Below are 27,649 nucleotides of genomic sequence, written 5' to 3'. Positions count from 1 at the left end.
AGCCATTTCCTCTTGTCCTGTCACCAAAGAGAAGAGACCAACCCCGCTCTCACTGCAATCACCTTTCAGGCATTTGAAGACAGCAATAAGGTCTCCCCTCAGCCACTTCTTCCCCAAACTAAACAGCCCCAGCTCCTTCTGTTGCTCCTCTTAGGGCATATTCTCCAAGCCTTTCACCAGCTTTGTTGCCCTTAATGATCAGTCAGAGAGACCATGACAGAAAGCACAAAAATAAGCAGACTACTGAAGCTTGTGGGCTGCCACCAAAACATTAATTGAAACACCAAATTCTAAGCATTGGGTGTAATGCATATTCATCCATAGTGTCAAGAGGAACAAAAAGCTCAAAAACTTTTAACAAAAACAAGTAAAAAGCCCACGATAAGACTCCCTCCTCCTACAGTATCAAAATGCACATCAAAACTATTAAGTATTTCAAAACCTTTCCTTTTTTTTTTTCCCACTCATTCAGATATTGGCTTCCCCATGTGTAAAACACAGAATGGCATCACCCTGGCGAGATCAGATGACTGAGTCACTTTGATGATGAGAAGCATGCTGTGAAATCAATGTTCCTAAAACATTTTATGCATACTTCTAGTGATCAACAGCATGTTTCAGAGTGGTGCACGTGTGCCTGGAGCTGCAGCAGCAACACCTTCCCAAGTGTATGTGCACAGAATTGCAGCTGCCTTAACAAACGGAAAGGAACTGGCTTTTTTTTCCCAGCTATAGTGTTAAGTCTTGCAAATGTGTTCCCATAAATGCTGGACCTTATCTTCTGCCCAGAGAGGCTGTGAATGTTCCCTCCCTGCAAGCATTCAAGGCCAGGATGGATGGGGCTCTGAGCAACCTGGTCTAGAAGGAGGTGTCCCTGCCTATAGCAGGGGGCTTGGAGCCAGATGATCTGAAAGGTCCCTTTCAACCCAAACCACTCTATGATTCTATGATTCTGGCTTGACACCTGAAGCAAGGCTAAGAGAGTGCGGTATTGGTGAAAGGAGAAAAGATGGGAGGAGACGTAGAAGAAAGGAGTGCATGTGTGTGAACAGAAAACAGCAATGGGTTTGCAGAATGAAAGAGCTAGAAAATTCTCTGAGCCCCTTTCTGAATATGATGTATGTAAGCGTGTCAATTTCCATACTGAAGAGGACTGAGCATCTTCACTCGCTTTGCTCTGGGTCCTAGGAGTCAAATCCTAAGGGCTCACCTTTACCTAACACAATTCCACAGCTTCCTATGTCACCAAATTACTGAGGAAAATCAACCAGGCCTCCAGAAAAACAAAGTTGAGATTTCAAATCAGGAAAGAAACAGCAGGAGCTGGTAAACTTCAGGGGGAAAAAAATAGAAAAACAAGGGCTCTACCTTAGCATTTTGTAAATGTCATGCATGTTAAGCACAAGTGCACAGCGCACGAGTGGAAAGGCTTTTAAGCACAACAGTTTCCAAACATTTCCCTAGGATCTCAGCTAGTCTATAACATTAGCAGGAATTTGCCTGCATGAATCCCTCATGCACTGCTGTCAGATTAGACGCCGTGCAGAGAGGACATGATGAGCTCTTGGCCTTTTCCCGTTCACAGCATTTTTATGATGCTAGTAAGAGTATGTCTCACTGCCTTTAAAGCTAGTCACACAGGGACCGAGTGTGAATAACGTCAGCACATCAAAAGAAGCGTGGTTTTATAGTCCTATAAAACATGTCTACAAATGCTGATGAATTTCTTGTAGTCCTTCTAATTCCAGCTGACAGCAGGAATAAAATGCAGCGGACACTGATAGTAACTGGAAAAAAAAGCACATCAAATCTAACAAAACTGTCCAAGAATCTAAGGAAATAGCTCCAACCAAAGACACTGTGCATATCTGTAGCCACGTTACTATTTCTTCTATATCTTCTGTATCTTCTGTTTCTTCTATATCATCCCATTAGTTAACAGCTGTAGAAAATGAAGGAGCAATTTACAGGCAGGGAATTTTGTACATTTGTGTATAGAATACCCATACTGTTGTTGGCAATTTGAAACACAGTCTTCACATCAGGTGTGGTGGCCACTAAACAACCTTCACATTCATTTTCTGAGTCACAGAATCACCAGTCACAGAATCACCAAGATCACCAAGAAAACACCTCCAAGATAACCCAGTCCAACTGCCCACCCTTTCATAGGTTCATAGGTTCATAAGGTTGGAAAGGACCTACAAGATCATCTAGTCCAACCATCCTCCTATCACTATCCCTACCCAACTACTAAATCAAATCCCTATCAATTTGCTAAAGAAAGATTTTGTTGGAACAAAGCTGAAAATAAAATAAAAAGGCTTCTGTGCTCTCTATTTGTACACATTAGAGAGCATTTTGCAGTGGACAAGGATTTAAAATGTACACGTTCCACTCAAACAGCCAAAAGTCAAAGTAGGGAACACACCATTCCCTCATTCTGTATTCCTGACCTTTTCACACAAGCATTTGAGTTGGAAGTGACCACCAAAGGCCATCTAGTCCAACTCCCCTGCAGTTAACAGGGACACCTACAACCAGACCTGGTGCTCAGAGCCCCATCCAGCCTGACTCTGAGTGTGCCCAGGGACAGTGCATATATCACCTCTCTGGGTAACCAGTGCCAGTGCTTCACTATCCTTACTGTAAAACAACTTATTTCTTATATCCAGTCTAAACCTTGCTTCTTTTAGTATGAAACCACTTCCTCTTGCCCTCTGAGCATAGTTCATAGGTTCATAAGGTTGGAAAGGACCTACAAGATCATCTAGTCCAACCATCCTCCTATCACTATCCCTACCCACTAAACTACTAAATCAAATCCCTTAGCACCTCATCTAAACACTTCCTGAACAGCGCTAGGGATGGTGCCTCACCCACCTCCCTAGGCAGGCCATTCCAGTGCCTGACCACTCTTTCAGAGAAAAAATGTTTCCTCAGGTCTAATCTAAATCTTCCCCGGCACAACTTGTGGCCATTCCCTCTCGTCCTGTCGTTATTTATCAGGGAGAAGAGGCCCACCCCCTCCTCACCACAACCCCCCTTCAGGAAGTGGTAGAGTGCAATAAGGTCTCCTCTGAGCCTCCTCTTCTCCAGGCTAAACAATCCCAGCTCTCTCAGCCGCTCCTCATAAGACTTGTGCTCCAGACCCCTCACCAGTTTTGTTGCCCTTCTCTGAACACACTCCAGGGCCTCAATGTCCTTCTTGTAGTGAGGGGCCCAAAACTGAACACAGTACTCGAGGTGTGGCCGTACCAGAGCTGAGTACAGGGGGATGTTCACCTCCCTGCTCCTGCTGGCTACACTATTTCTAATACAGGCCAGGATGCCGTTGGCCTTCTTGGCCACCTGGGCACACTGCCGGCTCATGTTGAGCCGAGCATCAACCAACACCCCCAGGTCCTTTTCCTCTCTACATTCTTCAAGCCATTCTGCCCCAAGCCTATAGCGTTGCATGGGGTTATTGTGGCCAAAGTGCAGGACCCGGCACTTGGTCTTATTGAACCTCATCCCATTGAGCTCAGCCCAGCTGTTCAGCCTATCCAAATCCCTCTGAAGGGCCTCCCTACCCTCAGGCAGATTGACACATCCTCCCAACTTGGTGTCATCTGCAAACTTACTGAGGTGCATACTTCATCTGCATACTTCCTTACAACCTAGCAGAGCTGATTTCAGCTTTAACAACTACATAAAATAGTCTTCTGAAATCAGTTACTGATGGGGCTTCTAAGCAAGAAGTTTTGTACCTTTTTCCTCCTGTAAAATACAATCATTAAGGGGGAGGGGGGGAAATGCATATGTTTCTAATTCACATATATACATTTAGTTACTTAAATATTTAAGGATAAATTCCCTCCAAGACTTTATAATTTCACAGCCATGCTCAACAACTAGAAGGGAAATCCACTTGAACTGAAGAGCCCCTCAAGTTCATTGCAGCTAGAGGCATGACAGTGTGTCCAGAAGAGGCTTTTTTTTCCCCTTGCTCACGTACCAGCAAGCATTTCATTACATGAGCTAATCTTTTTAAATCTCCCAAACTGGAAGCACAGTGACCTCTTCTGCAATAAAATGCACAAGTGTTTGTACACTGTTCAAATACCTCATTCTTATGCAGGGCTTTATCCCTTTGAACTTTGAAGTAAACGTTAGTGTTTATCAAATAAATTGGATCAACAGCTCTGAGATACGTAGGACTCCAGAAATAAAAGCTGGAGCATAGAATTATTCACACCTATTTCTGCTGTGTCACCATGCTAATACAGTACAGTTCAATTAATGAAGACCATTCCTGGGAAAAACAATAATCCTGAGTTCATAGCTCAGCTCTGGACCTCTTCCAGGTATCTGTTACCAAAGCCATTCAGTCAGTTTTAAACACACCTCACTAGAGCAAGAATCATTCAGTTTAAAAAGGAAAACAGATCGATGTGGTGCACTTCTGCTTCACATTCTTTGTTTCTGAAAGCAAAGTATGCCACTGCTACCTCATTCTTTGCCCTTCCAATTGCATAATACTTCCTCTGCTATGACACTTCGCACCTGACAGCTTTTTCACCTTGACCTGAGTAATTTTAGCCACCCTGAATTCACAGCACTTCTCGGGAGCTTAAGAACCGGAATACTTTCTGTTTCAAAGCAGACAGAGATAACCTGGATCATTAAATAAGCTGGAAGAAGTCCATCCAATGCTTCTACTCTGAAGACATCACATATCCTCCTGAAGTACTCTCAGCAAGACCAAAGTTTAAGGAAACACATTCCTGCCACATTATTTTGTCCCTTCATGGATTCAAACAGATGACACTGGTCCTGGATCATATAGTTTCACTGGAAGTTCTTCATGCTCCTAGTAGCTATTAGCAGGGGGGAAAAAAAGTCACATAACACTCACTGTGCTGGATTTCTTACTAAATAATGCATGCTATGAGTTCACTTCCAATAAGAGATGGGGAAAAAACATGCCAAGTTGCCTGCTCTGTCATTATTTAAATTCCAATTTTCAATATCAGCATCGTGGAGAGTATAATGCTCTCTCTCCCTCCTTTGTGCACCCAAGATTGAAATGGTATTTTTCAAAAGCTGTACAAAAATCACTTCTGCAGCCATCATCCCCTGAGCTAAATGAGAGATGAGCATTAATGAGACAAACCAGGCAGGAGTCCGAGGGCATCAGTTCCACACATTTAAGACCATTTAAAGGGATCCAGAAAAAACTGTCAGGCACATTACTTTGAGGACAACCACAGAATGGTTTGTCTTTCCCACAAGACAACATTCTGAAAAAATAACACTACTGTAGGCTCAAGATATTATCTGGTGAACTTCCCAGATGTGACAGCTATTTCACATATTGCTCTGACATTTCAACTAGTATTTACGACATATTAACACTAACACTTCTCATACAAGAATCTTACTTTACTTTATTCGTATCAACCGTGCCATAAATAGTTAATTAATCCTTTAAATGAGAAGCTGCAGCAAAAAGAGTTTTGATTACCCATTCCAGAGCACACACTTCTTAACTGAGTGGAATCGTAACTGCAGAGATTCAGAGCTCTCAACTGGCTACCACTCCTAAACTTTTAGCACCGCCATTCATTTCAGTAAGCTTTTTACACTGCTGCCAGGACAGTGTTTGTCCATCTAGGTTGAGCAATAAACCAGCAGGTGTTTGCATGAGTGCTTTGAGGTGCTGCTCCACATAGCAGCTTTGGCTGAGGAAAGATGCAGGTGCCAGGACCAACCCTTTGCTTCCCTTCTTTGCTTCTCTGTCTTCCCCTGTGCCAACACTGACATAGCTCAGGGACCTGAGCAAGCAGAATATGCAGCCAGTAGAAAACATATGGCCAAACCTACTCTTTCAAATTAGATACCCGCTAGGAAAATGAGCAGAATGCCAGAGAAAGAGAAGCATCCTAGGATGTGGAGGAGGAAGAAATGGCACTGCAGCACAGCTGACAGATCTGCAAGGCCTGCCATAGAGTTGAACCCTCTCTGCATCTCTTCCAGGAGGATGCAGTGACTGCTGAACCCACTGCCTTTCCCTGCTAAAAGGAGCAATACCTTTTGTTGTTAATATAACCCCATGCAGCACTATTCCCTGAGAAGCACAGTGTGGCAACTGCAAATGAAGCCCAGCTTCTCAGCGAGACTTCACACTGGTAGAGGACAGGCTTCAGCTTCTCTTGTCACTGTTTTCTCATGGTTTCAGCAATGTTTAGGCTGCTGAATAACAATGTTTTTGGAAAACACCTGACAGCATTAAACACAAGACCACAAAACAGGGACAGCAGCAGCCTGAACATTCGTGCTTCCTCCCCCTGGTGCTGCTGAAGATGTAATGTGCGTCCAAGAGCACCAATGTGAATTTCCTTCTCTTCTGCAGCAGCAAGAAATCAGAGGTAGGCCACCTCCTTAAAAGGTTGAGAACTGTCAGCTACAAACAGCACTGCTACAAAATTAAAAATCTCTTCCTTGGAGGCAAACAGCACCAGCATAAGCTAATGACAGGATACTGAGGATGCAAGGAGATGTCACGTTTCTTGGGCATTTTCTCCAACGGCAGGGTACTGCACTCATCCAAAAGCTGACAGGATGATCACCCAGTCACCAGAAAGGTGACATTTCTGAAGAAGCCATATGAATGCTGGTATTATTCAGCAGGGACAGATGCCTCACTCTCATCCTGGTATCAAAAGACAGTGCTAAAAAAAACAAAACAAAGGGGTGAATGAGCTGTTAAGTGCTCTCTGCGACAGATAACAGCAAGAAAGAACCAGCAAATGGCATCTGACACAGAACCGTGCCTTCACTGTGCAGTCCTGAACAGTACAGCTCTGAGGGCCGTCCTAACACAGCTCACAGATCTGTCCAACCAAGTACTTGGTCCTACAACAATATGCTCCTCAGAAGGATATCCCAATAGCTCATTTCCACAGCAAGGAGTTAAATGAACTCCATATATAAAATAGCACATTAAAACTGAAACAACTTGCACACCTCTCTCCTGTTGGTGTGGCAATACCACTACAAGCGAGGCTGGCTCTGCTACAAATAACTTCAAACTGTGTTTTACCAAACAAGGCTGCTCTAATATTTTGACAAAGTGATTTTTTTTTTTGTTTGTTTGTTTCCTGGCACTCCAGCAGCCAGCTCTAAAAGGTCACTCTGTCTTTCTCCCGATGACTTCAGTATTATTCTTCTATTATTCACAGAGAAGGTCAAAAATGTATCTGCATGCTCAGTATCTGAATGCTGCATGACTTTGAACCACCTCGCTAACGCTATACTGCAGTGATTTGTGGTGTCATTAGGAAGTGTTCAGAAATCCAGCTTAACAAAAAAAAAAAAAAAAGACAAATTTCCAGCCCACGAGTGCACATTATGACTTTTGTACAGAGCTATAAAGAGATAAGCTTGCTGTAACATATTTCACATGCAGAGATGCACAATGTGTGCGTGGAAGAGATTATCTGTGTGAATTACAGAGTCACGTGGTGCTGCTCCAGCACGATTAGTAAGTTTCATTCATTATGATCTGCAGGAATTGCATCGTTTCCCTGATGCATCCCACCACTAACCTGCTTCCTCTGCACTTTGGCCTTCCCTCAACAGCAGGTGCATTGAAAATGAGGACTTTTACAATAAGAGTTTTCTGCTCCCCCTTGCCACAAACGTAAAGTCTCCCCTCACAAAATTACCCCTAATTGAAAACATAGGAAGGAAATAATTTTGTCGTGGGCTCAGAGATCTTTTTAAATTGGTAGGTAAAAATATTAATCCATTCCTATGAAACTAACATACCAAAAAAAATAAAACAAAAAAAACCTAAACCCTCAAGGTTTTGAAGAGAGAAATAGAAGACTTTCTCCTTTCCACATCAGTCAATGCTCATTTCTTACTCTAAAACTGCAAGAGATTATGGAGTTTTAAGTGCAGCTTTTGTGCATTGCCAAAGCTATCTATGGCACTCGTGGAAGCTTTTCAGACTCCTGACATTTGTGCTGTCCCACCAATAGCAACAAGATCTTTACAGGTGAGCTGCTACATTTTTCTTGGCTTTTTTCTTTTTTGTAGAAAGCTTTGTTACGTATTTTCTCCCTAATACAGAAAGCTCACTCTCTCTGTACCTGCACGCCTACATATGCTTCTGTATAAAAGTTTTATCACTGTTATTTTGTAATAGCCAGCGTAACTCACTCCTGACTTAACCACTCATGAGGAATGAAACCATCAGAAACCCTCACTGATAAGGGGTATTACCAGCCTTGTCATTCTGCTTCATTGAAGATTAAATCTTGGAGGATTTTTAGTCCCAGGACTTGTCCTGCTACAGCAAAGTTTGCAGAACTCGAAGCTCTTAAAGGATTTCATGACCTTGTGTATGACAGTAAGATGGCTAGAGATATCCTCTGCCAAACCCCTTCCTCACGTCCTGAAGGCTGATTCTTCGCTTTGATGAGGCCAGACAGCTTCAATTTTATGACACTCTTTTGCTTAGAAAATCCATCATTAACCTCTGCCTCGATATTCCCAATCAAATTTCGGAAAGAACAATACTGAAGGAAGGTGAAAATCTTTTACAAAAGCATCTAAGTAGATAAAAAGACAGTGTGTGTGATCAAAAACCCAATACGATGCATTTATCAAGTCCCAGAAGCGCCTCAATTCACAGCATGTATGCAGTTGGTACTATTTATGTATGCAAAAATCCTATGTGCATCGTTCCCTCATCAAACAAGCCTTTAGAGAAACAGGAATAGACCTGTGCCCTACAATGAAAACGTGTGTTAGTGTCGGAGATGGTATTTTTCAGGAGCAGGACGGAGGTGAAATGACCAACGTAAATCTTCTCATCTCCTGTAAACAACGCCAGGTTGATTTTTTTGATCTCCTCCAGCCAACAATGGGTGAGTTGTACACTACCATGCACGAAGGCAACTGAAAGTTTAAAAAGGGGAAGAAAAAAGAAAATAATTGTCACGGTGTAATCTGTGACAGCGACCCAAGGGAAAACCGAGAAGGGAGAGAGAAGAGAAAAGGAAAAAAACAAAAACTGCAGTGGCCACTTGGCCGCCCGAGCAGAGCCGCGCTGCGGGGGGAGGGGAAACTGCGGGAATAGACGGGTCTACAAAAAGAAAAACAAACAACGGCCCGATCTGAGAAGGAACGGTAACTTTACTAAATCCAATAAAATTGAACGATTGAGAGAGAAATGAAGTTTCCAAACCAAAAGCTGTGAGCTTATGTTAAGGAGGAAACTGCAGGGGAAGCACACGTGCTGCTGCTCCACCTCAGCCCAGAGGAGCGCGCCCAGGCAGAGCGCCGCCTGCATCCGGTGCGGAGCTCCGCCCCTCTGCTGCTCCCACAGCATTAACTCCTTCACTGCTGCGTGATGCTCTGATGTGGAATACCGGCATCAACACCACAAAACCACAACAATAATCTAATGAGCATGTGTTAACCTCATATCAAGAATGAGAGAAAAGTCATGTGACAGACAGCTCTGCTGCTCAGATGCTACGGTGATAGGCGTGGCACCAAAATAAAGTCTAACCAAGGTTCAGCTTTAGCACGCTGTGCTTTAGAATATGAATCAAATGAGGCTTCCCTGAAAAGATGCTGGCAGCTAGTGTCTCAGCTGACTACAACCAAGGCGTAATTCATAGGTTCATAGGTTCATAAGGTTGGAAAGGACCTACAAGATCATCTAGTCCAACCATCCTCCTATCACTATCCCTACCCACTAAACTACTAAATTAAGTCCTTTAGCACCTCATCTAAACGCTTCTTGAACAGCGCTAGGGATGGTGCCTCAACCACCTCCCTAGGCAGGCCATTCCAGTGCCTGACCACTCTTTCAGAAAAGAAATGCTTCCTCAGGTCTAATCTAAATCTTCCCCGGCGCAACTTGTGGCCATTCCCTCTCGTCCTGTCATTACTTATCAGGGAGAAGAGGCCTACCCCCTCCTCACCACAACCCCCCTTCAGGAAGTGGTAGAGTGCAATAAGGTCTCCTCTGAGCCTCCTCATCTCCAGACTAAACAATCCCAGCTCCCTCAGCCGCTCCTCATAAGACCTGTGCTCCAGGCCCCTCACCAGTTTTGCTGCCCTTCTCTGAACACGCTCCAGGGCCTCAATGTCCTTCTCGTAGTGAGGGGCCCAAAACTGAACACAGTACTCGAGGTGGGGCCGAATGACAAGGGAAGACAAGCGATTAGAGCAGCGACACTTCCTAAGACAGGCATGGCATGGGAACATGGAACAAAAGCTTTGCTATTTGAGAGCTTCAGTTAAATCACTCAGTAGACAAATGGAATCAACTTCTCCACACGCTGTAAGGGTGAATCCATCGTTTTTGTTTTTGTTGGTATTTAAGCTCTTTGGAATCTAGAAGGCTGCTATAAATGTGTCCTCACCGAAAGTTCAGACAACTTCCAGCACACCTGTCCTTTGAGCATAACAGAACTGTTTTCTGTGGTATTCTGGTTTTAAAAGCTGTTCCAACCTGAAACTGTGCCTATCTGAAGGATTCTTACCTGCAAGACATCTTGGATCTTCACCCACACATCAACCATGTCGTAGAGCTTGATATCACCATCGTACTGGCTGCAGGGAGAGGCCACTGTCTGCTGAAGATGTCCAAGGACTACAGAGTGTGCAGCAGCCACAGCATTGAATTTGTCAAAGAGAAGCTCCAGCAGCTCCAGCAGCAATCTGCAAAGGAGCAAGGCAACATCCGATCAGTTTCCAGAACACACTGTAACCACAGTCAGGCAGCACATCAGGGCAAGGGGCAGGAATCGGAAGATTTTGACTTCAGCCTCAGTTTTGTGACGACCAGGCAGTCCACGACAGAGCATCAATCCCTCTGTGGGCTCTAGGGGACCAGCTCAAGTTTTGTTACTTCCTACCGACCTCCCTTTTGCACTCTCCTCTTTATCCACACTGCTCATCTTTAATGTGCTGTGCTTGGGGTGTAGGAGAGATAAATACATTCCTAACTTCAGAACACTTCACTGATGTAATATAATAGATCATTTTAAGGTCTCAGACAGGCTACCTGCTTTTTCTCAGAAGACAGGAAGAGTGTCAATTCAGTGTTTACTTACCCATACAAACAGAATGTAAGATATTCATTTTAAATTACAAAATGAGCAGCATGGAATGTTTTAAACATGAAAGATCAAGAACAGATTAAACAACGTGAAACCTGAAACATGACAGCTCATCAGCTGCTTAAGTTAAAGATTTTATTACTATGTGTAAGGAGCTACAGCTACAACCTCAACACATTACCTGCTTCTATAGCTTCTTTACAGCTTAATTACTGTAATTAATGCACATCTGCAAAGTCCCAAATATTATGTGATAAACCATCACACCTTTGATCATATTATCTGGAAAAAGGAAACTGTGGCCAATTTCACTGCTTTTTAATGAGCAATTCAAGCCCACATGTAACCACAACAAAATGTGAGGTTAACACTTCCCAAATCTATATGTTAGGTGCATGTGAGCTCTGGCAGACAGGCTCCACCACATTTGACTAAAGCAGTAAGGAATTATCACACACTTGCTGTGTTTCTCCATCAGAGGAAGACAGAAGGGCTGCAGGAGAAGCAGAGCTGCCTCTGCTCATTAACCATCACATTGCAGCATTCTGTTAACAGCCACTAACAAGGTGTGCATTCATGCCTTGGCCACTTGAGTTCAAGAGCGTATACCTCCTGTATATATCAGCTGCTTTAAGCCAGGAGCTGGATAGTTAACTGGAGAAATGGAAAAGCTGTTGCACATTTCCAAGAACAGCCCAGCACGATGTTGTGGCTAAAACCACTCATCTCAGCTTGAACTTCTAGCTCGCAAAGAACAGAGGCTGGCTATTATTCAAAATAATAATAATAAAAAATATATAATTAAAACAATAACACAGAAAGCACACCAGCTCATTGTGCATCATGCACCCATGATCATTTGACATATATGTGTACAGCATTATACAGCAATCTACCAAGGGTCTCACGTGCACCATCCCCATCCACCTGCCCAGCCCAATGGTTAAGCAGAAAACACCTTGATCCAACTGCCAGAGCTGTTGGATGAGTCTAGGAGGGTGCAGTGAGGCACAGCAGAACATTTCAAGTGGTCAAGAGTGTGCATAACATTAAGAATAAAAAAGTTCACGTTAATTGTTAGTTATCATGGTATCTGTAAGACATACAGGGGGTTAATAGTGTCATACCCTAAGTTGCTGTAGAAATAAGACACATGTTGAAGCAATCCAAAAGAAACTGGCATGAATATTGATTTTCTTCTTTAAAAAAAAAAAGTAAGAAATGCCTGAAGGGAAAGTACTGAGAGAGAACACACTAATATTTTTATTTCTTATTTTCAATAAGCCCTTACACATTTAAATAATACTCCATCAGGGGATGTAGAGAGGCATACAAGATAAATACAAATGATAAATCTAGTGTGGAAATCATTCTCCTCCACTGTTTAAATCTCAATAACTGTCCTGTCAAAGCTATACAGAGATGTGGCTCCTGTGGAATTACAACACAGCTTCAGCCTTCTCTGACCACTGCTGTCCCATCACTGATATTATCAGTGAAGAAGATGGGGGAAATGTGCAGCCAGTGTTGCCTGAAAACCACCCTGCATCATTTCTGCAAGTACCTGGTCCTGTGTACTATGGGACATGGGAGAGGTGACTGTTGCTTCAGAAGCCCCTAGAAGATGTACACAAGTTCTCATAGCAAGTAATACAGAGAGCTAAAGAGACAGCTATGGAGGATGGCTGCTCAGCTAGAAGAACTGCAGGACAGTTTGAAAAGAAAAGGAATTTCCTTCTCAAGGAACTGACTGAAATGTCAAATAAGACTGCCTTATAGGATTGCATTAATTGTCACTAAGAAAATTTAGCAATGCAAGCTGAAGCTCTGCTAACACCCCATTGCTAATGAAAATTTAATTATCCACATACCTCACCACTGCCCCAGGAAAGCACAGTTTTGCAGAATGAAACTAGCTGGGTATTTTGACAACTTCATTTTTCTTGATTCTGTGTGAGCTTGATCTCACGTTATCAACTTGTTCATGAAGCCACTTCTAAAATGGGATTGCTCCAAAGAGTTATTTGGTCTTCCTATCTTCCTGTTCTCCTGTTACAGACGGGCAGAAATGAAAGCTCCCCCACCCATGTTATTCAGGGCCATTAACTACACTCTCCATTGTCAACCAAAAACATTTTTTCCACTTCTCCCTCTTTTGAAATTAGCCAGTACCTCTCATCTTATTTTTTTTTTTCTCTGAAAGACTTCTAAAACTGTCAGGTCATTTTTGCAACAAGGTGACCCAAAGGAGACAGACACAAGCTGTGTCAGCCAGCCAATAAGACAAAACAGCATAAAATGATATGGCCTAGATTTTATGCACGTGGGGTTGCAGCACCAAGTGACCTAAGCAGAACACATACAGTCAATGACAGAAGAGTGGCTTAGGCAATTTGTCAAAGCAATCTCATAACCCTTTCACAGAGAAATATGGTAAATATGTGGAGAGACAGTGACACAGACCCGGAAGCAACTCTTATTGCCTGGGCAATAACAGAGAACGAACTGATGTAAAGTGACTGCTGGAACCTGAGCGAGGTCGCTAATGACAATTCAGGCAATTTAGCAGCAACAATGTTCTCTGCCAGGTCAGAGTGTTGGCATGTATATAATTTCTATACTTATTTGAAAGCCTCAAAGACAAGAAATATTTAACAGAAATGTAGGTAAAAATACATTCATTAAGGCTGATTGTATTTAAGAAACAAATCATCAATACACTTCTTCCTTCTTTTAAACCAGAAAAGGGCAACAAAGCCAGTGAGGGGTCTGGAGCACAGGTCTTGTGAAGAAGAGCTAAGGGAGCTGAGATTGTTTAGTCTGTCAATAGGAGGGGTTTGGCCTCCTCTCCCAGAAAGAGCAGCTGTGAACGAAGCTTCCATCTGCCGTGCGCTGTGGCCGGTGAATGCATCACCCAGTTCTTTGGAGAGCACAGGTAAGGGCTGGCAGCAGCTGCCAAGGCAGGGAGGAACCTGGAGCACCACCCAGCAGCCTGCCAGAGCCTGGGCCGGGGCTTGAGGCTCCTCCCTGGTCCTCTGCCCTCCTCGTAGCACTCTCACCGTGCCCATCCCTTCCATCTTCCCCCAGGTCCTTTTGCTGGGAGCACTGCCCTGGACAGTTAGCAGTGACAGCTACAGCAGAAGACACCAACTGTGCCATCTACCTGAGGTCTGTAGGGGATTTATCATTTGTATTTATCTTGTATGCCTCTCTATATCCCCTGATGGAGTATTATTTAAATTTACTGCCTTCCACCAGTGCTGCATCCAGGTAGGAGCCCTCCCCTCACCCCGCAGGCACGCTTGGTGCTAAGCAGCACCACGCCGAACTCACACTCACACTGCTTGTGCTTCTCCTGCAGCAACAGGCTTTGAATGCTGGCACTACATCCTTCCAGTGCCCTGGATGTGGAAGCAACACTGTTCTGTAAAGAAATGTCCACCTTGGGGATCCAAATCTCAAACAGGTTGGTGTCCTGCGGACAAACCATGCAGATGACAAGGCGCGACCACTGGGCCTGTCCACAGACTGGCACGCCACGCCTGGCCCTTTGCTGTCACAGAAGCATGTGCCTCAGCTTCATGGTGAAGCAGGAGACATGGCTGAGGAGGAAGAGATGGGATAACCTTGGATCTTATGCTGGTGATGCTGGAAGCTCATCGCTTTCCCTCCCTTCTCTTGCAGAAGACCAGCATGGAAGGAAAATAACGTAGATGCATCGCATCTTCTACAGAGGCACGATCGCTGCGATGCCATCGAGTGCTTTCACCCTAAAGGCAGAGATCAGGCAGAAGAGGAGGGGTGAGTTATTGCAACACTCTCTGGAGCTCCGCAAGGGATTTCAGCCTCACCACAGGCTGAGGCAGCAAGGACTGAGCACCAGAGATGAGCTGGGCACTCCCTGGCTTGGCTCACTGGGTCCTCACAGCCGCCACCCCTATGCTTCCTTCCCCAGGTCCTGGCAGCTGATCCCATGCAGCTCCTGAGCTGCTCAGAGCACCCACCGATGGTGCTCCTGCACCTGCATCCAAATGGAAACGTGGGACTGCGACATCTGTGCTGGCCTGGGTACCTGTAAGTAGCAATCAGCCATGTGGCACCGGGCTGGGGCCACACAATGCCTGGCAGCAAGTGCTCAGGGCAGCTTTACCAAAGTCTCTCTGCTCCAACACGGTTGGCAGCCTGTCCCTACTCAAGGCTGCAGCCCCAAGAGCTGAGAGTTGTTCCCACACTCCCAGCAGGAGGGAGACATCGCGGTCCACCAGAGAGTCCCTGGCAATGAAACACAGAGGGCGTACCAGGCAGAGGGAATAAAGCTGCACACAAAGCTGCTCCCCACTGCAAGGTGGGGCCTCAAGTTCCCAGAGACAGAGCAGAAGTCCCTGTGCTACTATAGGAACATGAGCTCCTCCTGATCATAGCAGCACATGCCACTCATCCAGAATGGTGACACTGAGGTCATCAAGGGCTCCGCAGTCACACAAGTGAGCCCTGAAAAAACAGCTTGAGACAATCCATTCACGTTTTCCTGAGGAGCACAATACACCTGAGCAGCACCGAGGACACCATGGGAGCAGATGTACACCAGCCCCAAACACTGAAAGCAGCTCCCACCCATCCAACAGTTAGGGCACTTCAGGAAACAGTGGCTGCACACGAAAGGCAGCACAGGCAGAGTGGAAGAAGGTGCACTCGAACCCGCTCCCTGCTTGCAAGGTCAGGCCCTGCTTTCCCTGAGCCAGAACCAGAAGACCTCAAGGCAGCAAGCAAACACCAGCTCCAGCTGCTCAGAACAGCCCCAAAGCTCAGGCTGACCGCTGACACGGAGGTGCTTGGGTTCTCGGATGCCTTGCTTCTTCCTTCAGCGTTCTCTTGGGTTGTGTAACACCCTGACCACAGTCTGCACAATTGATCTTGAATAAAACCACATTCCACCTTACCCCACTTAATTTCCATTCTCTCAATTATCCTCTGTTTCAAATGCTCTACTTCCAAAATCACCCAGAACACCACATCTGACTAATAAGTTCAGAGGAACCTTCCATTAATTTCCTTTTTCCAGATGTCCTTCAGCCTCGGCATTCCTACATTAGGAGGAAAGGCTGTGAGATCAAGGTTTGTTCAGCCTAGAGAAAAGAAGACTCAGAGGGGATCTGATCCACATCTATAAACACCTAAGGAGCAGGAGGCACAGGGATGAGGCTGGACACTTCTCAGCAGTGTGTGGTGATAGGATGAGGGGTAATGGCCACAAACTGAAGCATAGCAAGTTCTGCACAAATGTGTGTGGGAACTTCTTCTCAGTGCAGTGATGGTGCACTGACACAGGCTGCACAGAAACGTGGTGGAGTCTCCTTCTCTGGAGACATTCACAACCTACCTGGACAACTACCTGTGCAAAACTGGTCTAGGGATCTGCTTTGGCAGGGGGTTGGACTGGATGTTAGGAAATACTTCTCCGAAAGATGGGTCAGGCACTGGAATGGCCTGCCCAGGGAGGTGGTGGAGACACCAATCCTGGAAGTATTCAAGGAACATTTAGATATTGGTTTAATGAGAACTTCTGGTGATAGGTGGACGGTTGGACTGGATGATCTTGTAGGTCTTTTCCAACCTTGGTTATTCTATCGTTCTATGATTCTTCCTGGGCTGGATCTTCAAGTATAAATAAAGCTAAAGGAATGTAACCCTACCAAAATTTTATTCCAGAAGTTTGGCCATGTGTGTCCAAATTATTTATCTTCTCAGGTCAGTAGCCTTCTGTAACTGAGGGGAGAACCACAAGGTCATTAAGACATAGCAGTACTGACACGGACTCCACTAAGATGGAGCATATAAAGAAGAGGGAGAACGACAGTTTACATGTGTTGACAGTGATAGGTCAAGAGGGAATAGTTTTAAACTAAGACAGGTGAGATTTAGGTTGGATGTTAGGAGGAAGTTTTTCACACAGAGGGTGGTGACACAGTGGAACAGGTTGCCCAGAGAGGTTGTGGATCTCCCATCCCTGGAAGCATTCAAGGCAAGGCTGAATGTGGCTCTGAGTAGCCTGCTCTAGTGACTGGTGACCCTGCCCATGGCAGGGGGATTGAAATTAGGTGATCTTTGAGGTCCTTTTCAACCCAGGCCATCCTATGATTCCTTCTATGATTCTACATGATGCCTCAGCCTCCGCAACCAATGTGCATTTTTAAGCACGTAGGTACTGTGCTCTTATGAGCAATTAAAGATAAATCAATTACAAATTTAAGCACTTCTTCATAAACTTGTTCCAAGTGCAGATACCTAAAAACTCCACAGAACCTACCTAGACAAAAAAGTATATAACTTTCGAATGTTCTTCCATCAGAGAAAAGAATCTACTAGGAATCCGCTCATGCCCTCTAACTGGTTTTAATATATTCACATCATTCGCATTTTTGGGATCAAATACACATGAGTAAAGATAATTAATGTTTATAGAAAGTAGAGCCAAATGCATTGTCTAGTTAGGCCCATTCTAAATCAGGCACATAGCAACACTACATGCAGAAAATCTGAACACCAGCTGTGTCATAGAGTCATGCAAGCCTTCCTTTTGTGAGCACATAGGTAAAATAAAAAAAATCCAGCTCCCATTGTATGAAGGTTCTTCCAATTTCACACCAACTCTCCATGCAGCTAGAGTACTTTACCAAGAAGAGAAGTGCTCAGTGCAAGAGATGAGGACAGGATATCCATGACAAAAAGGATCACGTGTCATAAACACCAGAACTGCTGCTTACACTTGTGTGTGTATTCATTAACAAGCCCGGTACCAGTATCTTCTATAGCATGGACAAGGCTTGCTCCTACAGAGGCAGACTGGACTTCCAAAGAGAAAACAGAACTCATACAACTCTGAAGATCTGAACCAAGAGCCCACTGCATGCTAGCTCCACGAAGAGAGCACCAAGAGATGTGTAAGAGACGGTACACTTTGGGCTCCAGTTGCTTTAACAAAAATAATATTCCTGATCTTAAAAATTTGGGTGCAGTTCATAATGCTTTTTGCATACAAATGTAAAAGGTGGCAACACAAAAGATAGTCAAAAAAGAAAGAAAAAGAAGAAAGAATGCAAGAACATTGTCTGATGTCTTCGGACTCTCATGGCCTTTATCAAAGGTTATTTCTCTCGTTATTTTCTTGGGGGTTTCCCTAAAGAATTACATCAGAATCTCAACAGGCACATTCAGCAAGTGGAGTCAAATGTCACCTTTTTCATATGGAAAAGAAATGAACCAACCTCAGAGAATCAGCACAAAGATGAAGAGATGCATATAGCTTGGTCTGTACATACCTAAAGAGCAGAAGGGAACTGCCCAGCAGAACGATCCACATACAGCCTCAGCCCCTGCTCTGCCACCTCATTAGTCATTTTATTTGCCAGAAGTGAGAATTTTGTATGGATATCATACAGAGTACAGTATCTGAATACAGGCACTGAGCTCTGAAAGGCATTCACATGTGACTTGCACTAAGGTGAACTGAAGAACATTTTATTCACCAAATCTTAAGGTCAAATAATCACTGTGGTTGACAGGCTAATGAACAGGTAAGCAGTTTCAGGCTCTGCATCATGCTTAAATTCGGGGTCTTACAGAGCTCTCTTGAAATAGGAGGACTTTGTTGTTCTGGCTTTATTTTTTCTTGACACCAGGAAAAAGTCACTTCGTTTTGATTTGAAATTGTAGCTAATTTAAGGGGCGGTATATCTTTCCATACTATAATTTATTCTTTTCAATATAAATGAATTTACCTGCTTGCTGTAAACTTCCCATGTAATTTTGGTTTAGAAACAGTTCTAATTATCTCCTTACTCAACATGAATTCAAGTCAGTTTCCACAGCTTTAGAATACAGGCGTCCTAAGGGATCATAAACTCCTATTAATAAAATGCCAAAGTCCATTAAAGTTTTTGGTACCTTACCCAGGCCTCTGGTCACATTACTGTCATTAAAGTAGGACCCAACCCACTTTTATCAACTTCAATGGGCAACCAATAGCCATGTAACCAATCAAGATCAATTCATACAAGCATCAAGAATATGTTAAGCTCCATCTTGGCATCAATTAGAAAAGTTCTGCCTTTCAAACCACCCAAAAAACTTGCTATTATTTAATCCAGATATCAATAACGTAACTCTAATTCTTCAAAGCATAACTGTTTCCACAGCAATGACATTTGGAACAGGCTGCCCAGGGAAGTGGTGGAGTCACCATTCACCATTAAAAAAAGGGCAGATGTGGCACTGAGGAACATGGTTTAGTGGTCATGGTGGTGATGGGTCAGTGGTTGGTAGATGATCTTGGTATTTTCCAACCTTAATGATTCTATGATTCTACTCTAAAATAAGAGGAATTGATAAAGAATTATTTACCAAAGTTGTTCCCAGGAGTGATTTCCACTATAAATATTACATGCAATGAAGACACAAATTTTTGTTATCAGTTGTCTTCTCCAATATTAATTTCCTCTGGTGGTGATCACTGCAATGAGCAGTATCACAAATTAAAAATTCAGCTAGAAGCGTTAGCTAGCCCTTAAGACATTCTGTTTTAGCAAATCATAAAGAACAGCAGAAACATATTTCTCGGTTGGCTTTCACTCTTTGCAACTAACAGAGCTACAAAACAAATAGATTTTTTGCCATGTATTTACTGATATGACTAGTTCCATATATGAAAACAAAGCTTTGCACCTGCATCACCTTAGTCTCTGCTGCACTTGAAGTAAATGAGTTGAATCTTCTCTTTCCAAGTACAACTCAAAAACATAATATTTGTTTCAGCACCAAGTGTTTTTCACACCACACATACCACCAATCTGAGACAGCATTACAATTCAATCTGTTGTAAAGCTCCTTAAAATGAAAGGTTTAGGTTAAAAAAAAAAAGTGCTTGACATCATTTACCTTTTACTAGTTAAGTAATGCTGGCTTTTACAGCTCTTCTGTCCTCAAATCTGCATTTCAAACATGTTTATAGAATCATAGAATAGCTTAGGTTGGAAAGGATCTGAAAGATGAGTGAGCTCCAGTTCCCTGTCATGGGCAGGACTGTCAACCACCAAACCAGGTTGCACAGGGCCCCATCCAACCTGGCCTTGAATGCTGTCAGGGACATGGCATCCACAACTTCTTCAGGCAGCTGTACCAGTGCCTCACCACTATCTGAGTAAGGAATTTCTTCCTAACATCTAACCTAAATTTCCTCTCTTTTAGTTTAAAGCCATTCCCCTTTGTCCTGTCAGTATTAGGCCGTGTAAAAAGTCACCCCCTTCCTGCTTACAAGCTCCCAGCAAGTACTGGATGTTTATCCAGAAGACTCCTCTATGACCAGTCACAGAAGGAAGTATCTCCCTTTCCCACAACTGTAGTTGAAAAGCAACAGTATTTCCTCTTTCTGAATACATTTCCTGAATTCCCAAGCCTTTCAGGTGCTCAAGGTAAATCAAGGTAAATCAGCCCATCAGAGATATACAAACGGTAATTTTTTGAGAAACGCCTAAGATCTCTGCAACTGCAAGGAAAAAGAAAAAACAACAACAAACATTGGCATTACTTTTCCAGACTTCTTTTTGCAGCAATCACATACCGGTGGTTGAAATATCCTTACCTAGGCTGATTTTCCTGGGAGATATTTTCCCCTCTCTGGTAATCACTGTCTGCCACTTGAGTCGTGGATCGCTTAACAATCTGCTTGAGTTCTTGTTCCAGGCGATCCTGGATAGCCTTCACTGTTTCAGGGATTTTTTTCAGCTTGGCCAGCCCTTTGATGAGTATGCCCATGAAGACAGTGCTGTTTTCCTCTGGATCCAGTTCCATATCTTCTCTGATTTCCAGGAGGCTTGTTTCTCGCACTGGAATATATTTAAAAACATATAATCAAGATTTAAACTATTGAAAACAACACTTGGCACTGTGCAGAAAAAAACATTTAAACTTCTGTGCCTTCATAGAACTCTCAAGGAATAAGCAAGCAAACATCAGCACTCAGATTTTGGTGGGGTGGGAGAGGGCAATGGAAGTTTTATTTTGCTTGGAGCAAACATTATGTATCTACACATAAACACACCATTGCACATTTGACTGATTTAGAAACAAAGCTTATGGTGTGTTATGTATTAGTTATGAAACAGAGGAAGCCTGGTGCAATTAACATATGCATAAATGAGGTGTTCTATGACTATGAATCCCTGGAATGAGTTCCAAGGAGCTAAAAACTACGTTTCTAACCCAGCTGTTTTTCTTCACAATATTTTTTCACAAGAGAGGAATTTTCATTATAAACACTATCAAGCTTAACAGACTTCTGATAAATTCGGCAAAGTTTACACTGTCGAAGTGAATTATTGTCTGATGTTATCCCATTCTCCTTTATTACATCTGTCAAGGGGTTGATGAAGTTACTCAAATCTTTTAGCAAGGCTTTCTGAAAGGAAAAACTAGAAGAATTAGAGAGGATATTATGGATACGGTCCTTCTGAAGTGACAGGGACAGCACTGGGAGAAATCCTGTTGCTAAGCAACACAAGGAGAAAAGCAAGAGGTATTGTGCTTGTTTTAAGTATGTTCATTAGTCAACGTTTCTTAATTTACAGATAATGTTCAGGAACAACAAAAGGATGTCTCTGCTGACGACTGAGTGAAGCACTTAATAAACATATTGAGACAATCCACGGCAAATAAGTGTCTTGAAGGCAAACTGTACTAACTCCTTGTTAACATGGAGTGCATGGAGAAATGCCACCTGCAGGAGTGCCATCCACCATACTGCCTCCTCATGTAGAAATCAAAGCCCAAATGGCTGTTTCACCTTACTGGTGCTGAACTCTGGTCAGAGAGCTGTTGGGTAACAAATGACTCTCACGGTATCTACTGCTCCACTCTTTTTTTCTTTACTTCAATGAAAACTTATCCAAGAACCTGAATAAATAGCAAAAGATCCACCAGTACGATTTAAATGACATGGCAGAAATCAAAAGTGGCATGTCACAAGCTGTGCACAGCCCCGTCGCTGTCCAAAGCTACAACACCCCCAGAAGAGCAGAAGCTCTGTCCAAGTTAGCACTGAAGCAAAAAATATATTAAAAAAAAAAGCCTCAAAGAGCCCACCTGGTGCTGCTTTATAAACAGCATCGTGATAAATGAATAATGCTTATTTCAGTGCCACCTCACACCAACCTCCACAGCAATCCCAACAACAGCACCCTGAACTCAAACCAGCCCTGTTGCTTACTCTTGTATTTCAGCTTGCACAGCAGCAATGCTGCCTGATAAAAGTGGGCTAAGAAGGGACTCAGTAAGATCATCATACACCATGATGGAGAATGATATCAGGTTTTGAGTAACCAACATTGGAGGCAGAAAGTCTGGGAGATCACACTGCGCTCTTCTCGTGCACATGCTTCGTTCAATTAAAATCTAATTAAACTTATAATTTTGCAAGTTAATGGGGTAGATTCAACAAACCCATAAGCACTCAGAATAAACTTATTAAATAAAAATGCAATGATAATGCAGGAGACGCTCTGAATGCACATAAACCATAATACTAATTATAAGGTATCACAGAAGCACTGAATGGATTAAGTTGGAGGGAACCTTGAAGATCAGCTAGTTTCAACCCCCCAGCCATGGGCAGGGTCAACAACCACTAGATCAGGCTACTCAGGATCCCATCCAACCCTGCCTTGAACACCTTCAGGGATGTGGCACCCACAACTTCCCTGGGCAGCCTGTTACAGTGCCTCACCACTCTCTGAGTAAAAAGTTTCCCCCTAATATCCAACCTAAATCTCCCCTCTTATAGTTTAATGCCATTCCCCCTTGTCCTGGTGCTATTAGGCCATGTAAAAACTTAGTCCCTCTCCTGCTTATAGGTTCCCTTCAGTTGTTGGGAGACCACAAAGAGGTCTCCCCAGAGCCTACTCTTCTCCAAGCAGAACAAGCCCAATTCCCTTAGCCTTTCTTCATAGGAGAGGTGCTTCAGCTATATGATCATCTTTGTGGCCATCCTCTGGACCTGCTCCAACAGTTCCACATCCCTCCTGTACTGGGGGCCACAGACCTGGTTGCAGAACTCCAGATGGGACATTGTAAGAGGCCAGAACAACTTCTGGCTCCTGGGAGATGTGGGACAAAGAATAAACATAGGGTGCCAGATGCAACAGCAACTGAGTTATATGCATCACAATACCCCTGCAATCTTCCCTATCAGCACTGGGAACCAACCAGAGACTCTTATCTAATGTATTATCTCAATGGAAAAGAGCAAATATAAAAGACCACCAGTTAATTGTAGATGCACTTGCCATAACTCGAAATAACATCTCCCTAGCTCTAGGTTGTAGAGGGTGAAGGAAGAACTTTACCCACTGAAATATGAAAGGTGACTTGGGACAATGCAAACCAATTTGCAAGAGAGTTTCAATCTTGGTGGTACCTAGTTAATTTTACTTATGATCCCGTTAATAACTACGCTACAGCTTCAGTCCTAACAATACCTTATACCCAAATCATTGATCTGGGACTGAATCACAATGGGGCTATACTCTACCCATTAGAACACAGAGTATGGGCCCAACAAAACGGAAACAAAGGGCAAACTGTTGATGTTAGCTCAGGTGCCGTACAAGAACAAGGACTTATTAGTGAGAGTAGCACCATCAAAGCTCTAGACATTTGTGTTGACACTGAGCAAAATATTTGCCATTTTGAGATTTATCCCAATGAGACCCCTGAAACAGTGCTTGTCTATATTGGAAAAGGATGTGCCTGTATGCGAATTTCTTGTAATTTCATAGATTATATTACTACAGATACAAGCAATTATTCAAACATTTGTGTTTGTAACTTTACTAACATTAAGGGATGTGACTTTAATTATTCAGTTCCAGCTACATCGTATCAGTTGTTACAATCCAATTACACATTAATCCAAGAACCATTATTTACCCCAACCAGAATGAATCTTGCTTTAGTAAAGAAATTACTGCAACACTTTCATCTGTACCGTTAGAATGCATCTGAGACAACAAACAAAAAGACTCTCATTACTATTAACCACGATACAAAAGAGACGTACCATGTCCTGCAGAAGGTAAAGAAGGATGAAGGACATTATTGGTAGGAAACACTTTTGGAGAGGAGTTTTTAATTCTGTGCTTCACTCTAATTGTGTTTCAATTCATCCAAACGTTGATAAGTTTATTGCTTGTAATCATATTATAGGTCAATTGTCTGGCAAATGCTGAGGTGACTGGCCCAACACGAATTACCCAAGGAATCTAGAAGTTGGTGTAGGTACCAGCCTGGCCTCTTCAGATTCATGGGTAAGGTGAGTTGTTATTTGCATTGGTGACACTTATATTTTGACTTTTTTTGATCCTATACTTTATGTGATTTATCTGAATGTTCTATCATTGGAAATCAAGTACATGCATCTTTCCCTTTTCCCCTCATTTGTCTCAATGCTTTTCTTTTTCTTACCACCACCTCGGGACAATGTTAACAAGCTTTGAGCCATGGGGTGGTTTAAGAAGCTAGAATGACTTCTGGCTCAAAGCTTTGTTCAGCAGCACCGATCCAAGATGCAACCTACTCAACAAGCTTCTGAATTTAATGGTTAAATATCATGAACACAGCGGTAAGAGGACAGATGTGCTGCTCCTCCTGAAGAAAATATGGGCACTCCAACAACTACTGTCACTGTGACAAGCAGTATATTGATGCCCCTAATAATTGGGGTAGGTAGGAGTGCCCCTAGCAACCAGCTGCTGATAGAGAGGATAAAAACCCAAAGAATTCCGAGGAAGAATGGGTATCCTTCCACTGAACTGCAGCTGTACAGGTTAACAAGATCTCACTGACTAACCTGTGGCCTCCCTTTGAACCAATGAGATGTCACTGGATCTCTGATGGGGACTATCCCTGCCTTGTAAACTGTTAGCTAGGATTTCTCTCTTTACTATCATTACCTTCCCCATCTTCCTTAGTAGCTTAGAATTTGTAATAAATCACTGGACAGCACTTGGCCTTGATTGCTGCCTTAATCTTCTCTGGACATATACATATGTTGAACCATTGCCTCCAATAAGGAGGCAACAAGGGCTGAGTAGAGGGGGACAGTCATCTCCCTCATTCTGCTGCCATCTCTCTGTTGATGTAGCCCAGGATACCATTGACCTTCTGGACTGGAAGAGAACTCTGCTGGATCATGTCCAGTTTTTCATCTCTCAGGACCCAAAAGTTCTGCTCTCAAGAAGCTCTTCTTCCAGTCTGTACTCATATCTGGGACTGTCCTAAGCCAAGTGCAACACTTCCCCTTTTTTCCCACTATCTGTGTCACTGATAAAAATGTTGAAGAGTATTGGTACCAAGACAGAACTGGGGGACACCAGTCATGACCAGCCTCCATCTGGACATTGAGCTGTTGACAACAACCCTCTGGCTACAACCATCCAACCAATTCTTTACTCACCTATTAAGTCCAGCCCTCAAAACCATATCTCTCTGATTTAGTGATGAGGATATGGTGCAGGATCACATCAAAGGCCTATCACGAGTCCAAGTAGAAGACATTAATTGCCCTCCTTTTGTCCACCAATGCTGTTACTCCATCAGAGAAGGCCATCAGGTTGATCAGGAATTATCTGCCCTTTGTGAAGCTGTGCTGGCTGTCTCAGATCACCTGCTCATCTCTCATATGCTTTAACAACTCTTCCAGGAGGATCTTCTCCACAATCCTCCCAGGGACAGAGGTGAGGCTCACCAGCCTGTCGTTCCCCAGGTCCTCCAATTGCAGCACAGCTTCCAATTCCTCCTGTTTATTTCCCGTGCTGTGTGCATTGGTATAGAGGCACTTCAGGTGGGCTCTTGGCTGTATTATCTTCTTGGAGGAGCCCTCTCAAAAACCTCTGTCTGGAAAAAACCTGAAGCACACATTTCTGCTCAAAACTCTCATCTCTCCTTTCACACACCTTTCAACCCACGAGGCTGCGAAGTCCTTTGTGCACTGTGTACAAGGTCCACCCGCTTTGTTAATGCTACTTGTTATTCTTTCAAAACCACAGCATGCCAGGCACAAACACAAAAAAATGAGCTCTTAGGAACAATAGCTGTGGAAAGACAACAGTGGAAATGCTAGAGGAAGAAAGGTTTTAACTTATAGTTTAAAAATAAAAATGAAAATCTTGTTGCTCCGAGTTCAATGCACAGCATTCAGAGCCTAAACAACCTTTCAGACAGGTCCCCATCATTACACCACAGCACCTTTGTAAGGGGGCTGTAGATTACTCTTAATATCACACAATGAAAACGAGAGAGGGAGGAAGCACTGCTGCATCCAAATGTGAAGACAGCATTTAAGAGGACCGAAGGCAGCAATCTTGCTGAGAACTCTGCCAGCACATGAAGATGAATACTCTTTCATTTTCAAAAGAGCAAACCAATTTTGAAACACCCCTAAGCAGCCAGGACAAGAATTTACATCTCTTACAAACAACACAGTTCAATATCTAGTAGTAACACACCAGTATATATGTTTTGTTAGATCTCATCTCTTGATAAAACAGTGGGAATTTTGTTTCCTGCACATTCTGCCTATTAAAGAGGTATCCTGGGTAGCCTTGGGGGCCCATTTATCTACAAGATCTGACAAAGATCCCAACCTTGGGATACTGAAGATATTTCTTTCTTGTGTCTTCCCTACTTCAAACACCCCCTTCTACTATTTAATGTCATCAAGGGGTTATTTGACCACAAAGCTCTGGCCCACAAATCATTCCTCGCCTCTTCAAAAAAGGCATCAAAGCAGACCAACATTTACAACATTCACCTTTAAAACTGCAAGCCCACATACTATTTTCTGTGGGCTGAGGAGCTCCACGGGTGAAAGACACTGTCCATACAGATCATCTCTGCAAGCTTCATCTATATTTATTCCTAAACTGTGATTATGAATAACTTTATCATTTACTGGGATCTGGTCAAAAGCATGAGACAGCCTTACTTTCAACATGCAACAGTTTCTACCCGAAATCTGCATCTGCAAAATGCATGCTCTCCCTTTACAGAGCTAATACTGTAGTTGATGCCTTAAGCACTTGCTCTATGCAGAGAACCCACTAAAGATTAAATTATACCTTTGATGCTTGATTTTATTAATTATTCTGGATTGTGGAGCTGGTGTTTTTATTTGCTTAGCATCTTTTTTTATTAAAAAGAAGGGAAAAACTGTAATCTTAAAGACACCTTTGAATCACATTATCATTATGGTTGGAAAAGAAGACTAAGATCATCTAGTCCAATCGTCCACCTACCACCACTACTGCACACTAAACTATGTCCCTAATTATTATACCCACCCTTTTCTTGAACACCTCCAGGGACAGTGACTCCCCCACCTCCCTGGGCAGCCTGTTCCAATGCATTACCACTCCTGAGAAGAAATTCTTCCAAATATCCAATGCAAATTCACAGTCTCCCAAATGCATGATATA

At 43.3% G+C, this 27,649-nt stretch overlaps 1 protein-coding gene across 2 annotated transcripts in view; it reads right to left on the bottom strand.

Moving 5' to 3' along the window:
• EXOC4 (exocyst complex component 4) overlaps positions 1 to 27,649 on the bottom strand; it is a 406,844-nt gene that overhangs the window by 328,240 nt on the left and 50,955 nt on the right. For both annotated transcript variants that reach the window (XM_065743825.1, XM_065743826.1), the window contains 2 exons: positions 20,764 to 21,007; positions 10,548 to 10,725 (listed from right to left, as the gene is read on the bottom strand). In XM_065743825.1, the coding sequence (XP_065599897.1) occupies positions 10,548 to 10,725; positions 20,764 to 21,007 (422 nt within the window). The remainder of the gene's footprint in view (positions 1 to 10,547; positions 10,726 to 20,763; positions 21,008 to 27,649) is intronic.

The sequence above is a fragment of the Cyrtonyx montezumae genome, unplaced genomic scaffold (assembly GCF_038088225.1).
Source record: "Cyrtonyx montezumae isolate F1298 unplaced genomic scaffold, pur_monq_1.0 scaffold_3, whole genome shotgun sequence".
Classification (NCBI taxonomy): domain Eukaryota; kingdom Metazoa; phylum Chordata; class Aves; order Galliformes; family Odontophoridae; genus Cyrtonyx; species Cyrtonyx montezumae.
This window is presented reverse-complemented; position numbering and strand designations above follow the sequence as displayed.